Raw genomic sequence first — 18339 nt, 5'->3', positions numbered from 1 at the left:
ACCATACTAAGCTCCCTTTGTTTTGTATCTCAACAGCAGTACCAAAATGTTACTTGACACTAATTGGCATCCTTGTTGGTAGAACCAGCAGAAAGACTCTCGGCTGTGCAGGAGAGGAGAATAAAACATTTTCCCGCCTTAAAGGCAATCTTTTGCTAGCAGTATTGTTTGCTATCCACAATATGGAATACAATAAAGCTCGCTCTGCTATTCTTATGAAGTATTTATTACCTTGCCTAATGCAATAAAAAGTAATAGAAATAGTTGCATCAAGTTGTCAATCTCAGTAGTAATTTTCCAGCCACAACTGAATTGTGCAATTTATTTTTACTGGTACTGACTTTCATTTCAATTACTCAGAGAAGCTCTATTCTGCAGCTGAGGTACTGTATTCAAAACAGCTTCCTGTCACATTTATCTTCACTTTAATTGGTCAGACACAAACCAGGTTTCATACAGGAAACAAACACTGATGCTAATTTTAAAAAGGAAAACAGCAGTTTAAGAGCAATTGTATAAATGCTGTAAAAACATCAAATGTTTCAGTTTAAAAAAATCTTCCTGATCTCTTTGGGCGTATATAACTATACATACTTCCCCTGCTATACGTGAAAATGATGAAACGTGCTTAAGTGCTGAATTGCTTCCTTCCAAAATCCCACTGGCGCGTACAAATAGTAACCCACAAACCACCATTTTCACGAGTAGGAGCCAGATGTCCTTTCCTATGGACTGGTACCCCCAGGTACTATGGAATAAAAGAAGTATAGGTAGCAGGGTATTATGCACTGTACGTTTCTTGAAGGCTTGTGTTGGTGGTGTAATTGCCAGTAGTTATTCTGCATTTGTGAACACCGATGGTCTTTGCCAGAATATAGGAATAAAGATTGTGCGAAGCATTATAAACACAGTGATGCACGTTCAATAAGGGCAGGGACAAAAGGCGCACAGAACACATTTGTCAGCTGTGGAAAATCCCATTTCTGAGGGTATATAGAGCTTTGTAATATTAATAGATAAGACTTCCCTCCAGGAGACTGGATCTTTCCTAGTTCTTCTTCATATGGAAATGGTGAGACAGATTAGCTACTGTGGTCAAAATTCATGTGCAGCAAGAGAAGAAGGAAGTTCTCTGCCAGCTCCAGGGTAGATCAGACCAAAGCGAGGATGGGCTGGGGGGCAGGCAGAGGAGAGCATGAACATCCACACACAGTCAGAGCCCTTGCTCAGTCTGGAAAACAGATACTGAGATGTCCAAGGAGGAAAGAGGGTATCTACAGGGCTCTTTCTGGCATCATTTTTTGGCTCATACTTGGTTACGGCACTTGCTGCAGCACTTATTTACCCTGCACCCAGGAGCAGAGCACCACTGACATGACAGGCTAAGTCCTCCTGTCCTCCTCCAAGGACTCGTTGGGTATGGAAGCTGGGGGGATGGAGAAACATCTGCCTGCCTTGCAGAAAGGTTTAAGGTGTGGAATCTCAAGTGATAAATACTTTCCATTTTAAAATCTGGTTAATACTGTTAAGAGGAACCTATAACTTCTTAGGATAGCACCTGCACTTTGCAAGATGAATATTTGCATTTCCTGTGTGGCAGCGACCAAACCATATCACATTTAGAAATACTTTTCAATATGTTGCGGATTGTAAACACGTAGCGATTGCCCTGCACCGCAGACAGTACAGCATGTGCTGCTCTCTCGGTCGAGCCTGTAAGAAGCCTAGGTCTGAGCAGTGGCTTTTGCCTTCCCGTGCCAGACCACATTCTCTCTCTTTTGCTGTTGCTATTTTCCCAAGCTGCTGCTTACCTTTGACTGCATGCGCTTGGTGTTATTTCCTCTCTGACACACAGGACCTGACATCCCTCCAGCACCTTCCCCAGGCAGTGACCACAGCACGGTTCAGCATGAAGCGGTTGGCATGGCTCTCCACTCTGCTCCAGGGGCGCGGGATGCAGATTCCGAACCTTAGACCAGCAAAGGAACACGTGTGATGGGGTTTGGAAAGGCCATAGACTTTGCTTTCCTGAATGAGTGAGGGGTGGAAAAATCTCTTTTGGAGATGACTTGCTAGCAGGTATCTTCTTTGAAACATTTTATCAGTGCTAGGATTTTATAATGATAGTAAATATGTGGTAAGATGTCCTAGGCATGATATAAGTGTCTTCTGCCCCCATCCCCCTTTAGAATACCTTTCAGCTTTAAAAAGTTTTATAGAGTTAATTGCACTTGGCCAGACCTGGTGCGTTCAAGGCATGCACATGTTCTGCTGGCTTAGCACAGAAGCAGGTGCTTACCACCTCTCAAGAGTTAATCTTTTATCAGCAAAACTCCACTGTGAAAATTACTTTCAGAGATGAAAACAAACATTTTGTAGTGACTTAGTGAGAACAGTAAATATTGACATATGCTATCTCCCTGTCTCTGCAGAAAAGTCTTAAAACGTATATTTAATTTTCCCTATTCTTTGCAAGGTCTCTGTACCTTTATACAGCAAAATTTCCATTAACAAGACAATCAGTGCATTTAGTTTTAAGCATCAAGATGCAGTTGAAAGTTTGTTATAATTATGGAAGTAGATTAAATATCTAACAAAGTATTATTTCTTTTGCTTTTGTTGAAAAGCTTTCCCTCTCATCTAAAATTTCTGTAAAGTGTAAAGTATGTGTTGTTACATTTATTTTAGATGTCAAATTGCTTATGATTAGCTGACATTTCTTCCTTTGTAAGTGAAAACTTGCCATATATATGAGATATACACTTCTTCCTTAATTTGAGATTTCTCTTTGGAACCCCTTTTCTTGGAAATATCAACTACAGGTAGCAATTTATAAGTGCCATTGAACCATCCCATAAATCTTTGACTTAAATGGTCATAGGTTTTCTCCTCCAAAATTAACACATAGGGGTTTTTTATATATTTTTTCTATTTGATGTAACACCTGGATCACATCAGCTGTTGGATATATCCAAGCATTCCTTGTGTATACTCCATACTAAAATCTATAAAACATCACATTTTTACAGATGGTGCCTTGATTTATCTCAGTAAAACACAAACCTTCAGTTAGTCTTTGAAGTCCTGCAACACAACTTTGTTTTTATTATAAACTCGGTTCCCCCTGAGACGATGCCATGTGGAGGCACTCGGTTGTTTATTTGTATGGCAGTTCTTCCCTGGCAGTTCCCATACATAGGGGCAGTAACCTCACCCACGGTAATTCAACCACTTATGCTAAATCTGGAGACCACTTTGCATATTTTTCATGATTTCGCCCTGGTAGGAAAGTCGGAGAATAAGAACTTTGTATGTAATTGTATAATCTTCCAGCTCCTATTCTATCGATCGACTTCTCATTGTGCTCTTGTTGCAGTTGTCTTTATCTAAAGCAGGAATAGGTTTGGTTTTTGAAAGAGCCGCACGCTCTATGCATTATGGAAATAACATATGAAGACTTCTTTTCATATTAACTACCGAATTCTATTATTTTACTGACAGGGAATGGGTTTCAGTTTTTAATAGCTGCAACAGAAAAAAGATACCCAGATGGGCCTTTTCATCTTCTGCTTCCCTTGCCACAGACTGTACTTTCCATACTTTATTTGGAAGCAAAGAAAAGCAGTTGGCTATGATGTTCTATAAACTTGCTAAATTAAAGACGATAAATCCTCATATACAAACTGAAAAGACTGCTGAAATGCGTGTGATTCAACACTGGCTTTTCATGCTAGAGTAAGTCATGTGTATTTGAAAATAGACTGCAAATAGATGGCAAACGTACTGGAAAGACAAAATGTATATAGAAACACTTATTTGCATACCTATTTTAGGGCAGCTGAAATAAAATGTTAATGCACTAGGCAGAACATACCACTTTAATAAGAGCAGAATACTCTGTATTTCAGTTCCCAAGGAACTTTTGACAGTTGTCTATCATAATCCTGATGCTTTAAAGGCAGTATAAAAGTTGTCTAGACTTTTTTTGCAGTACATGAATATACCACAGTTCATTGAAACAACTCAGGAGACACGGTTCTCTAATTATACCACAGCTTTTTTTCTGGAACTACTTACAGGTCCAGGACCTACTTACTTCTGGACACGCTTACTGGCTTCACCTTGAGCTAGGATGAGCTGGAACAGCTCTCTGGATTTTGTATTTCAGTGCCAGGATCTGCCTTGCAGTTTTATACGACAGGGTCGGTGGAAAGGAGAGCAGTTCGAGCTTAGATCCGTTGTCCATTCAAAGCGAATTCCTTGTAATCTAAATGAGAAAACAATACCGTTTAGTACAGCTGCACTGCCAAGAGTTTAACATGCCAGTTGAGTGCATTTGCAGGTGGGCTTATCTACAGTCTACATAGCATATATACATTCATAAAAGGTGGAGATGCAAGTGTCGTGTTTATATGGTGCAGGGAATCCAAGACCCAAGGCCCTGTGCTTGCTGAACATCTGTAGTCTCTCTTCCTTGATTTGAGGGAGCTCCAAGCAGGTGGAATTCATCAATGTGTAAAAGGAAACTAATCTGAATAGGTGCCATTATGAAAATGCATTTGCAGATGCCAGATTAGCTTTAGAAAAACAGGAAAGCTTTGAGAGGAGTGGGAAAAGCATTGTCCAATGCAGAATAAAGTGTCGGTTATTCTCCTCCAGCCGCACGTGCGTTGGTGCAAGGCAGGAGTGGAAGAGGGACGGGGCAGGAGTGGCGGGGTCGTGCGGCAGAGGTGGGCAACGTGGAGTGGGGGGGAGGGGGGCAGCCGAAAGCCCGGGAGCCGCACTGTGCGGGTCTCAGCAGCTGGTCGGTGTTTTCCAAGCTCGCAGGCTCACCCTTGCTCTGTGCAAGCCAAAGTGGACACACACACTTCCACTGCTTCTCTGGCAAGGGACCGAAACTGCGCTGGCAAAAGGCCTGAGGCACAGAGGAGATGGGCTCAGCAAGCTGTATGCTATCCATGGAGAGAGGCTTTTTTTTAAGGAACTGTTATTTTACAGTGATGATTTGTTTCCTTCCTTTTTAAACACTGGTTCTGCTTAGGAGAGGGGAGCGAGGAAGCAAAAGGATGCAGGGCTGGAGCCAGAGCCTTCCCTGGGCATGCCTTGGGAGGTGGCGGGAGCAGCTCGGGCCGTACCCGCCTTCAGATAAGCCAGCAGCCCCCCCGTTGCTCTCTGCAGCCTGCCAGCATGTCTCATCATCCTCCATACCTCAACTCTTTTGGGGCAATGTTCTGCCACTTCAGAGGTCACAACTGGTACAGTCATCTGTGACTTGCTATATGAAGGCACAGACCATTGCAGCCAGTAAGAGTGAAGGTCCAGAATGATCTCCTGCAGCTTCGAACTGGGTTTAACGTCATCTTAACAGAGGAAACTACCTCAGTAAAAAGATAAAGTATACTTGCGAATAGACTGGGGCTGCTACCTCGTGCAGAGAAAGGCTTGGAAATGTGTTGTGCACCACTGGAAAGAGTTCAGTTCTGCTTTTGTCTTTAAGTGAGGAAAGACATGATATATCAGTGCTGAAAACTCCATATACTCTGCTAATGCTTTTATAACTTCTTCCTCTTAACCCCAGCACAAGCACACGCTCACACAAACAAACAAGCGCACACTTCAACATGTCCTCCGCTCTCTTGAGAAAAGCTGCTCATCCGGCTCCTCGGGGAACTTTGATCTCTTTCCCACTGCTCCCTCGACACAGAGCAGCCGTTCCCCAGCTCCAGCCACGGGCTTGCTCAGTGACAGTGTTGTGTTTCTGGGGACACGCAGAGCAGCTGGAGTGCATCGCTGGATGTGGCCTACTGGGAACTGCAGCTTTCAGCTGGTAGAAAGCATTAATCACCGCGGTGAAGATGTACACAGATTATCAGCGCTAAAAATCACGGGGAATTGAAGTGGTGGGAGGGATTTGGGGGAAAAAACAGTTATGAAAATGGCCTGATTTTTAAGGCATGAGTCACACCATTTATTAAAATAGGCTTTTGTACTTTCTAAAGCCTCCTCAGTTCTATGAAATCAATGTAAAGCTAATATTTCTATCTATCTCTGCTGTGCATCAGCCTCCTTGCAAAAGAAGGAAAGAAAAGGTTGCTTGAGCCCTGTGCAGATCCCAGGATTTTATGTCAGAATCAGAAGCTGAAAGAAGATTTGCATGGACGTTGCAATTTATATTTTATGTATCTGGACAGAAACTGTGAAGCAGCCAGGCACAAGAACCGCTAAAGCTGCAACACTAGGTGCTACCAATCAGAGAAATGCCAAAATAAATAATCTGTTTTTTCTCTTCTTAACAGTACGGTAAATGGGGAATAACCATCTGAAATCCTTGCCGATGAAGTTCGCAAACTCTAGGGATAGATGAGACAGTAAAACAAATAATTGAACTCTCTTAATTAAATGGTCATTACCCAAAAAATGGGGTGTGTTTTCATATAACTAATGGTATAACTAGAAGGCAATACATCTAGGAAACAAGAATACAGGCTCCACTCGTTGGTGTGAAGCAAAGCTGTGCAGGGAAAGGAGGATGTACAGGGCACAAATTGTTCCCAGCTTATGCTTTTCGTGCGGTACAGTTGTATTAACTGTTACTATGAGCCTGAGATGTACAAAAAGGAGGACAGCAAGTAACAGAAGGGGTGTGAGGTTGTAACTGCGAGCATGCAGTTCTGATAGTCGGATTTTAGGAAGGCTAAAGAAAGTCTGAAGAAGACTCGAGGAGGGCTAAAAAATAAGTCAGAATTTAAGGGTTGTTATTTATTCAGCTGATCAAAGATATGTTTGAGAGTTGGCTTCATCACTTCACAGACTTCTTTACAAAGATTTCTGACCAGATCTCTCTGATGAAAGTGTGACAAAGTCCAGGGATTAGCAGCTAAAGTTAAACAAATTCAGCCTTGGGTTAAATCTTTATTGCCTGGCAGGGAAAGTAACTGAAGGCTTGAACAGCTTGTAAGGGGAAGAGTAAAGTGGTCATTACAGGCTGCTTTAAAGTAAGATTAAACTATAGTTTTGTAAGATTAAAAGATAGGTTTTTTAATTCTGTTTCTGGGAGAAATTTTGTGGCCTCTGTGTGTGGGAGATGAGACTGATGTGTTGCAACTGTACCTCCAAAGTTTGACATCGGTGACTGTGAATTACTGTTGGTACCTTTCCCACCAGGACCACAAATGCTCTTGTGCCCTTTTATGATTTTGGAGGTTGCCAGTCACCATATATTTTCTTTACTCTCTTTGATACAGTTTCCTTCTGTTTCGTAAGGTGCACGTCGTAACATGAACGTGTTGCCACATGAGCACTGGTGAATTAAATTGGAACGAAAAACCCATGAAGTCACCCCACCTTGCTCTTTACATCACCCTCATCATGTACAAATACAGGTCCTGATCCTCATCAGCCATGGCCTGACAATTTAAGACAAACTGAAATGGGTGCCAGTTTGTTTTTCTATGCTGCATTATGAAGGGCAGTGAAATAATTCAGGAGTAATTAAGTCAATCCCTATCCAGAGGCAGCAACTTCTACGAGAGGGACAGATACCTGGAGCAGGAGCCTTGTTGGGCACCATGAGTTTATCTGCTGCTGCCTCTGAGTCAACACTCCTGTTAGCTCGAGGTAACGACCTCTAAATTACCTTTAAAGAAATCCCTCCCGAGCAAGTCTGTGCAGTCCTCTCAGCATTCTGCAATCAGTTTGGAAAATTTTTTCACTCTCACTTTTCTCTGCCGATTGCAGCAAAACACAGACTGTTAAAGCAGCTGAGCTGAGCACCCATGTCTGCGCTGGTACCTCTCATCCGGCAATATCTTTATCAATGATCTGGATGAGGGGATCAAGTGCACCCTCAGTAAGTTTGCAGACGACACCAAGTTGGGAGGGAGTGTTGATCTGCTCGAGGGTAGGAAGGCTCTGCAGAGGGATCGGGACAGGCTGGATCAATGGGCCGAGGCCAACTGTATGAGGTTCAACAAGGCCAAGTGCCGGGTCCTGCACTTCGGCCACAACAACCCCATGCAGCGCTACAGGCTTGGGGAAGAGTGGCTGGAAAGCTGCCTGTCGGAAAAGGACCTGGGGGTGTTGGTCGACAGCTGGCTGAACATGAGCCGGCAGTGTGCCCAGGCAGCCAAGAAGGCCAATGGCCTCCTGGCCTGTATCAGAACTAGTGTGGCCAGCAGGAGTAGGGAAGTGATCGTGCCCCTGTACTCGGCACTGGTGAGGCCGCACCTCGAATACTGTGTTCAGTTTTGGGCCCCTCACTACAAGAAGGACGTTGAGGTGCTGGAGCGTGTCCAGAGAAGGGCAACGAGGCTGGTGAGGGGTCTGGAGAACAAGTCTTATGAGGAGCAGCTGAGGGAACTGGGGTTGTTTAGCCTGGAGAAAAGGAGGCTGAGGGGAGACCTCATCGCTCTCTACAACTCCCTGAAAGGAGGTTGTAGCGAGGTGGGTGTTGGTCTCTTCTCCCAAGTAACAAGCAATAGGACAAGAGGAAATGGCCTCAAATTGCGCCAGGGGAGGTTTAGATTGGATGTGAGGAAAAATGTCTTTACTGAAAGAGTGGTGAAACATTGGAACAGGCTGCCCAGGGAAGTGGTTGAGTCCCCATCCCTGGAGGTATTTAAAAGACGAGTAGATGAGGCACTTAGGGACATGGTTTAGTGGACATGGTGGTGTTGGGTTGACGGTTGGACTCGATGATCTTAGAGGTCTTTTCCAACCTTAATGATTCTATGATTCTATGTACCAAGCATAACAAAAACAACCTTCTGTGCATGCTCTGCATCCGGCATTCACATAGCTGTGATTTATCAAGGACAGGGGCATGCGTAGTTCCTCCTGGTTAATGCTGCAAGTCAGCCACTGCACCTGAGGAGAGCTTCAGAGACAGCCTGCACTGGTGTCTGCGTCCCCCTCCTCAGCCTCTTCCTTCTGATCCATGGTGTGGAAATCCCTTTTTCCCACACCATTCCAGATACATTCATCCTTAGGCATCATGGACATTTCATCTCAAATCACGAATGTGTCAGAAAGTTGGTGATTCAAAAGGAAGAAAAAAAGCCCCATGGAGCACACCAGTAATTTTGGTGAGATATTTTATTTGATGATATATGTACAAGAAGGCAGTTTGAGCTATCTACTCCTGTTTATATTTTGAGCTTCTCCTAAAATGTACATAAACATTACCTTTTAGTCAAGGAATATGCAAAAAGTTACATGGTGCTACAAATACCTTATTTGCTCAAACTGAGGATGCACGCTATTGTTCTAACACTCTTGCATGAAATGTGAACTATCAGTACAAACGAGGAATTAAACTATGAAAATCAATGAGCACTCCAGGTTCTGTACTAATACTACTTGTCATAAACATTCTGGCTACAAACCCTTTGTTATGTAAATCATATACAAATATTCTACAACATACAGTCATTGGTCTTACTTTTTCCACTTGTATTTATTGTATAAAAATTCACTCTTGGACTAAAATAGTTGCAGCAGGGATGAATTACTTCAATGTAAGACCTAAGCTTTGCTATTTTAAGTATATAATGTTACAATATTTCAGTCAAAACAAGTATTGTTATTCTAAACTATGTTCAGTATCTTGGCATAAAAAAGTTTATATTATGTAGTTTCATGGTCAATGATTATTCTAGAATTTCAGAGTGCTTTACAATGTCTGCAACACGAGTGTGTGTTGATCTCTGATTATCATAATTTCTTAAGACTGGCAGAGCACTTTAGTTAATGACACAAACAGAACAGAGTAGTTTTACTGGAGAACTGTAGTGCCATAATATTTAACTTGAACCAGAAACCATACTGATATTTCTTATATTGCAAATGGTTAGCGACAGTAATTCTACTTCCAAGTGAGTATTTGGGGGCCCTCTTTCACTTAACGTTATGAATCCCAGTAGTGTGCTGAATAAATAGAGCTTGTCTTTTTAAGTTTCAGGGAACTCTTTAAGATGTCATAAAAAAAGAAAAGGAAGTTTTTTGTATTTGCATCAGGTTATTCTAATAATGTGGTAGGATATTGCTAGATATTGCTACTTTTACTTATTGTGTCAGTGGTCTGAAAATGAGACTGGTAGCTGTGAACACCTACGTATTAACTGTGCCTCTGATAGCAAATCCTTTTGTGGATGTAGGCAAGTCTCCAAATCTCTCCTCCTCTATTTCTGTTCTTCAAAAATAGGGATCGTTAATAAGTGTTGTTTAATAGTGTTGCATACTATATGTGTCCAAAATGATGAGCACAGCAGCAGTGTGTGCCTGCAATAATTAACATGTCAGAACACAGTAACAAATTGCTTGTAATGCTAAATTTGACTTAGCAAAGCCGTTTTGCTCATGGAGGATGCATATGGCTGATTTGAGGAAACAACAGGTTCAGCACCAAAACGAAGCAGAGAAAAGCCAAGTGGCACTGGCTCTTTCGACGCTCTTCAACAGAACCAGGCAATCTAGGTAACAGGGGTCTTTTGTGTAGGTGGTACTGAAACATCACGGTTTGGCTGACTGGCATGAGCTTTCTGCTTTATTCATGGAAAAAGGGTAGAGTTTCAAAACTCTTCCTTTTTTCAAAACTCTAAGAAATGCCCTATACCCTATGCCATGCTGTGGGACTCTAGGGCAGACAGTCTGCATGGCAGCTCGAGCACAAGCATGTGCAGTTCAGAAGGCTCCCATGTCCTGATTATTCCTTGCGTTCCAAAGGCGAAAGTCCATTTGTACAGACAGTGACCCCGCTCTGACAGTGGGCCAGGCAGGCAAGAGACATGCTTCTCTGCAAGACAGACATATGGTCTCACCCCATATGGCAGTTTCTGTATCCGTATGGAGGGCTGTGCCCCAAGGACCATGGCTAGGACTGGCGTCTTCTTTATTGTCTGGATGACTTGACATCCCTGGCATGAATATTCTCCCTGAGACCACCAGCTGCTGGAGAAGGTGACTGGGCTTTTTCCTCTTTGAGGATATTCCTGCAGCTCACAAGTGTCAAATGACATACTGAAAGTTTATGCCTAAATACAGCCTTTTTTGCAAGGCTATCATATATGTGATGTACTTCTGTGGGGCTCATGGAGAGCAATCTGAGACACACAGAGGTGTTAAGAAAGGATGAGAGCAAGAAAGAGTGTGTTGGGGATGAGGATGAAGGGAGAGGGGGCCAGCAGGGCTCCAGGCTCTGGATCTGGTGTAGCGCCTTGGGTTCTGCTGCTTTTGGACCCCACGTGCCGAAAGTGGGGGCAGAGCCAAGAGCAAGGCAAAAGTTCAGTGTCTGTGGTAGGAGGTTGAGGTCAAATGAAGCACTAGACTTAGCTGATGTATGAGTGCATATCTATGTTGTTGTTTACACTCTACATATAAATATCTATAACCCACCAGTTCTTATGATTCAATATTGGAAGAAATGCAATTTATAAACTAGGTAAATCCAGAATCTAGATCCTTCATGGAAAAGGTCAATTGTGGGAAGTCATTTCTGTGGAACGTGATCACAGGAGCTAGGTGAAGATGGAGAAAACACAGCCAAAACTTCCACTGCAGCTATTTAAGATGCTGCAGTACTAATGCAGGGAGTACTCCAGAGGGCTTTTCTGCGATCAAGCCCTGAAGGAGTCAGAACACTTTCGGGACCTGGCACAGAGCTCCGTCCAACTGCTGCATTTTTCATCGCTATTAAGATGCAGCATCAGTGGCAGCAAACATGCAGATATTATGGCGATGCTGCAGTCTGTGGATGGGCTCAGTGCTCTTGCTCTGACACCAGCAACCCGGGATTTGCTCTCAGTGTCAAAACAGGTTATAATTAAGACTTCTATTCATTATGTAAGAAAGGATTTTTGGCTGGGTGCCTGTTCCAAAAAACCTTGCGTATCCGTGTGAAGGGGAGGAAGTGGCCTGCAGGAAGTGTCTGGGACACGGTGTCTGTGGTGAACAAGACAGAGGAAATACACAGGTCTCAATTCTCTGCTGCCCTGTAGCTCCAAATGAGGTAGTCAGTCAGAGCTCCCAGGGGCTGCCCTAGACTGATGAATTTACAAAAAACTCGATGTAAGGAGCTAAGTCTGGTCTGTAGTGACCGGCAGCACGAAACAGCATACAGAGGGAGCACGTGTGGAGATGGACCATTATGCAACCTGTCACGGAAAGATAAAGTACTTCCATTTCCACTTGACAATAAGAAGTGCTTGTCATTAATCAAGGTACTGTAAAAGATTCCTCTCAGCAGTGACCACTAAAGTTCCTACTTTGTTATCAATGCTATAAAAGCATGTACATTGAAGCTACCCACATGAAGCTGACCACCTTCCTCCTTCTTCTGAGTCTGCAGAGGGGAGACCTCCGGGTGTTATTTCCTTACACCAAGGTGTGCAGTGCACACATTGCACATAGGTATGCTCTGATTTCAGTCCTGCCAGGCATAGACTTTCTATCCATTTCTTTTTCCAGTGTCCAACAAGCACCATTTTATGGACAGCAACTTGCTCTACCAGTGCAGAATGAATTTCCGCCGCCGGCGGCGATTAATGGAGCTCCTCACTGAGAAATCTCGCTTGATGCCAGAAAGCCATGACAGCCCGTTTTGCCTGCGCAAGCAGAACCATGACAACAGAAAACACACCAGTTTTCTCTCAGGTGACTCATCAACTATACTGCTGTCTGTAGGGCGACTCCATGGGATGTTCAACTATCCTTTTTTGGCCAAGGGGTTTCAGTGTTTATCTGAAAAAAGCAGGGCAGGCTATCGTGTATCCCTGTTCATAGGGATTGTCCATTCACTTGATTTACCAGATCTTTAGCTCCCTGGTGTGATTTTGCATCTGTATCAATAGCATGTGAGATGCTGATCAAAAATCAGTGTCCATGAACAAACAGAACTGGTTAAAATCCCTCCAAGCCCAAAGTAATTAGTTACATATTCTATGTGGAGTTTTCGAGAAGAGTAAAAATGAGGGGAAGGGGTCCTGCAGCATTTGCTGTACAGCAATATCTAGCAAGAACCGAAGGAATAAGTGGGAAGCAGAAGGAAAAATGGAAAAAATTATTTCCTTATATTGAAATACTTCCTAGAAGACACTGCAATGGGAGCAGTTCAGCCATCGTGTTAGCTACAGTATACATGAGTATATCATACTCATGCAGTGACTCTTCTAACTATGTAAAACACACTAACCCCTTCCCAGTGTTGTCAGCGAAAGTGTGGCTTATTGCTATTGTTTTAAAGAAACCAGGGAAATGGGTATAATAATTGATACCAGTTCCCTTTCTCTCTGTATTTTCTCTCTGTTTGTAGTGAGTCCCACCAAGGAGATAAAGATCGTGTCGGCAGTACGGAGGAGCAGCATGAGTAGCTGTGGCAGCAGCGGGTACTTCAGCAGTAGCCCAACGCTCAGCAGCAGTCCCCCCGTGCTCTGCAACCCCAAATCTGGTGAGTACCAGCATTGCTTACAATGCACAGGAGACAGGGTGCAGACATCTGTTTGGGGAGAAGGCGACGTGAAGAATGCCTAGCATCGCATCTAAGTTTATCTTTTCAAGGAGAGATTAAAAATTCACAGCGTCACAGGTTTTGTAGGCCAGAGGGGACTATTATCATCCTCTAGCCTGAAGTCCTGCTGAACACAAGCCAGAGGTCTGCCTCCAATAATCTCTTCATCAAGCCCATAATTGTGGTTTGAGCTGTAGTTTATCTTTTAGGAGGACATGCAGTCAGAAACCCAGATTTGGCCTCTTCATTGCCAAGCTCTGAACCAATTCAAATCTCCTCCTAGAGACATTCCTTTGGTGCAAGTCAGAGGAGAGTTTAACTATCCAGTGGCCACTTGAGTTGCTATGAAATAACACAACTCAGAAAACATCAGCCTCTAAAAAAAGAGGCAGCATTGTTTCAGCCTGTCAGGGACCATTTCAACTTTTTTGTTTGTTTAGGTCTTACACCGGTCTGTTTAGGAAGGTAAAAGTAGTGTTGAAGCTTATTTTCCTTTTGAAAGGATTTCTTATTCATGCCGGAAGGTTAAACACACCCATTCTTCCACAGTTCACTTAAAGTTGTTTCTTACTGTACATCTGGGAAGGGGAAAAGAGACCAGGTATTGGTAGGTATTGTTTCAGCCTCTCCGTTTTCCTCAGAAACAGCCCTGAATTTCAAAGCAGAGTCACTGCTGCCCTTTGTGCTCCTTATTACTTCAAATTTACTGGGTCTCTGCCGATAGTGTGGGGACCATTGTGCAGCGGGGGAAAGCTTCAGTGGATATGTGTAAGCTTTGCTTTCAAAGGGATGCTGGCATTTGAAATGATTACTAGAGAGTGCTTTAAGCAATATATGAATCCTGTTCAAAACATTGACAATTTACTCTGGAGATGAGTGAGCTAAAGTGCATTTCATTCCTGCTGGGCAGAGTGGCCATCAGAAAGAAAGGCGTAGTTATGGGGACATTTTCTTTCTTTCTCCTTTTAGCACATTTCCTTCCCTCTCCTTAGGCTCTCCTGAGAATTCAGTATGAGGCTCTAAATTAAAATAATTTGAAGGACTCCATATGATTGCAGAAGCCATAATCCCCTACGCCAGACCTGCTGTCCAGCCTGGGGGAATGCTCTCAGTGCTGGTGGTCATTGCATCCTTCGAGTACGCTGCTGTTGGGCGTTCGGCACCACCTTCCGATGTGTTTACCCTTATATGCAATGTGTTTGCCCCTATATGAAGAGTGCCACATTATCCTGTTTTGGCAGAATATATTTCCCAGAAAAGCTCTGGTAGATTTTGTATGGTGAGCTCTGTGGATCCAGTACATCATTAATTACATCCTGGAAAATTTTCTGGAACAGATAAAGCAGCATTCTTGCGCTGTCCATAAATGTGTGTGTTATCTGAAGTATGCCGACTATTCCATTCATTTATGGTTCTGATTATATACGAAGTGTCAATCCATGAGTAGTGAGAACAAGTTTATTTTAATGCAGCTGATTACACAACACTGGAAGAAAAAGGACAGGCTGATGTTGCCCTTGCATAAATTCCTAATTTTTTAAAAGAAATTCTCCCTTAGGGCTAGTTTTCAAACTTTGAATAGCTTTAACAGACTCATATATGAAAGAAGACAGCAACAGACTTATAAACAGACTTATTTTTAAGAATTATACGGTTACGGGCAATGTAGGGTAATTTCTCCCGTAGCGCAAGTACAGATCCACAGGTCATCTCGCAGAGGTTAACATAAGGCTGTCAGATGTAAATGTTATGGAGGAATTCTTAATCCTCTGCTGGACTATGAAGTGATTTTTTTCACAAATAGTTTCCCGCTATCCAGAACCAGAGCATGTCGCTGAACTGCGTGCTAACAAACACAAGGCAGAGGTATATTGTCAGATGAGTTCTCTTGTAGGCAAACACTTAAAAAACCCTCAAGTCATGACTTGACCAGTCATGTAGAAAAACAATCATCAAACAAAAAAAATTTCTGGAGGTATAATGAAGGGAGGCACACAAGGGAGTCCTGTGTGGATGATTTACCTGATTCTGACTTGTCGAATGATCATAATCATTCAGGTTTTTTTACGTCGACCAGGCATGCTCTGCAAAGTGTAACTCTGGCTAAATGACAGTTTGTCAAAATCCATGGGAAAGAAAAAAAATACATATTGGTTTGTATGCTAGAATTCTCCCTGCTCCCATGAATGCCATTAAGAAACTCATGAATGTCTTTGAATACCATCTGTGGGAAATTTTATCTTCCACCTGTGACTCAAAAGGCAGACATCATCAAAATTATTTATCACTGAAAGAAAAGCAGCCATAATTTTAGAGGTGAAGCAGTCAAATATGGTGAACAACATATATTTTCCCATTGTCCTCCATCTTGTGAAGCATTTATAGACAGATAAAAACTGGTATGCAGAATGGTATCGATTTGATTTGGCAGAACTTTACATTTACTTTGTTCAGGGGAAAATTACCCCATTACATAGTAAGGCAATGGGGAATCACCTGCAGAAACTCACTGGTATTTCCTTTCATGTAAAATTCCAGGCAGCTATAGATTACCTAGGCTGTCCCTGGATAAGATGGAGTTAGATGTCTGTGCCTACAGTTGCAGAAATCTCTTTGTTGGGATAATTCCTGACTCAAGCAGAATTTTCTTATTACTTAATTCTGTGATTCAAACCCGACTCAGATGAAATAGCAGAGAGCACCCAACATGCACAGAGCGAGCCGGGAAGAAAAGCTGCTCCATGCCAGGAAGGTTGGTCACTTATTTCAACATTGGACACAGGAACAGCCACTTCTGATGTTTGTGATAGTGTTTTGTGGATCTTGATTGCAGACAACAGACTTTGTTGTGTAAACACCCTGATTTTCCAAAGATCTGATTATTTGTACTCAAGAGTTATTCTGCAGTCTTTTCCCTGGCTCTTTTACTAGTTTCAAGTAAGTCTGCAAGAACTGAAAGAGTGTATGGGAAGTGGGACCAAAAAGATGTATCCCAACGCTGTGTCTTATTAGGAAAAACTCCAGAGGAATGCTTATATTGAATATTCATTTATGTACCTCCACAGTATTAAAGAGACCCGTGACTGCTGATGAGCTCTTGATGCCTGGAGCCCCATATGTAAGAAAAACTTTTACGGTATGTCTCCAGTACTTTTCTTTATTTCCTGCATGTTGCATGCATAAGGTAATCCAAACAGACATTTTCTGATGAGATAATTAGAGCTTATTTGCATTTGCTGAGGTTTGTACTTTAAAATCCCAAACTCCGTTATCAGTACTTCCACACATTTCAGGTCTGATTCTGCAGTTGTTTATCCTGTCTTTATGCCAATGTAGTACTGCTGACTTAAATGAAGTGTAAAATTACATAAAGCCAATAACATTTGTATTATACAAACTCATCTAGACTTTGTGCTCCTGGTAATACTTGCACTGCAGGAGTGGATTACCTACCCAAATTGAAGTTTTCTACTTAGGTCCTTCTAGCCTATGATGGGACAGAAATTTTGATTCATATTCACTATTAGAGAGACCCTTTCTGTAAAGACATTTTTGAGCCTAGTCATTGGAAGCATTGCTTTTTACAGCCTCCTAGTTCAACATCTTAACGTTCATTAAAAGCAAGAGGTATCACTTGGATAGAGCCTTTCCCATGAGTGATATAGCAGCCTGTACACAGCGTCCTTTACTATGGTGTTGGAAGTATAGAGATGTTGAAATTATGTCTTGAACCATTTAGATGTTACCCCCTTGAATTTCACCGAGCTGCCCGAAGATGATCACGTCCTTTTTTTCTCTTTCCAGATCGTTGGCGACGCAGTGGGCTGGGGCTTTGTGGTGCGGGGGAGCAAGCCCTGCCACATCCAAGCTGTGGACCCCAGCGGGCCGGCAGCCGCGGCTGGGATGAAGGTGGGTTTTCAAACCGGGACGATTTACCGGGCGTATTTGTGCTGCTCAGTGAAGGTCTTGGGCTGCCTGTACCAGGGGAGGGAGAGGTGCTTTTATTTCCAGGGTTGAGGATCATTTTCTCAGTTTCAGGCAGTTGTACACAGTGAGTTCTGCTACCTTTCACCCCCCTCCTGTTTCTTTTCTTCTGTCCTTGAGATTCTTCAGGTCCCTTTTTCACATGAAACTCATTTATCCTTTCAAAGTTACTTTCTTGATCTTTTCCCTTTTTTGGGTATTTTTTTTGGTTGGTTGGCTGGTTTTGGTGATTTTTTTGTGTGGTTTTTTGGGGTGTTTTTTTTTTGTTATTTTCACCTTTTTCCAACTCTGCACAATTTTAGCCTCCCTCCTCTTGATTTTGCAACTTATGTGGTTGTTGGTATGCAGCTTCTGGACTTTGTCTATATAGAAGTCATACAATCATTTAGGTTGGAAAAGACCTTTAAGATCACTGAGTCCAACCGTTAACCTAGCACTGCCAAGTCGACCAAAGAAGACTTGGAAGGACAATAGGAAGAGGCAAAGTCCGACACACCTGTTCAAAGTGAAGCTAGCATAACCTGTTGTTCACTGTAAAGCAATAAAGATTCAAGACATTTTGGAAAGGGGAATGTCTGATACTTTCATATTTCATAAAGAGTTTAAATACTTTCATACATGATTTAAGAATAAATAAATAAATACAAATTCCATGTGAAGGCTTTTGTACTGCTAATGCAGAGCCCATTGTCTTACCTGTGAGTTTGCATCATATCCTGCATATATCTGTGAATTACTCACTCTCTTGTACAGTGGGAAAAATGAAAGCAAAGCATTATGCCAAGTACAGATAAAAGCAAGAAAGGGAAACTAACTGCTACCCCTACTCCAGTGTCCAGGCTGGGCCAGACACA

General features: G+C 42.7%; 1 protein-coding gene across 1 annotated transcript in view; it reads left to right on the top strand.

The window, feature by feature from the left end:
- Positions 1 to 18339, top strand: part of DEPTOR (DEP domain containing MTOR interacting protein) — a 75488-nt gene that overhangs the window by 37114 nt on the left and 20035 nt on the right. The window contains exons 6-9 of the mRNA XM_076329178.1: positions 12463 to 12648; positions 13307 to 13441; positions 16567 to 16637; positions 17306 to 17410. Coding sequence (XP_076185293.1) covers positions 12463 to 12648; positions 13307 to 13441; positions 16567 to 16637; positions 17306 to 17410 — 497 coding nt within the window. The remainder of the gene's footprint in view (positions 1 to 12462; positions 12649 to 13306; positions 13442 to 16566; positions 16638 to 17305; positions 17411 to 18339) is intronic.

This window comes from Aptenodytes patagonicus, chromosome 2 (assembly GCF_965638725.1).
Source record: "Aptenodytes patagonicus chromosome 2, bAptPat1.pri.cur, whole genome shotgun sequence".
Taxonomy (NCBI): domain Eukaryota; kingdom Metazoa; phylum Chordata; class Aves; order Sphenisciformes; family Spheniscidae; genus Aptenodytes; species Aptenodytes patagonicus.
Note: the sequence above shows the minus strand (reverse complement) of the source record. Positions and strands in the feature narration are given on the sequence as shown.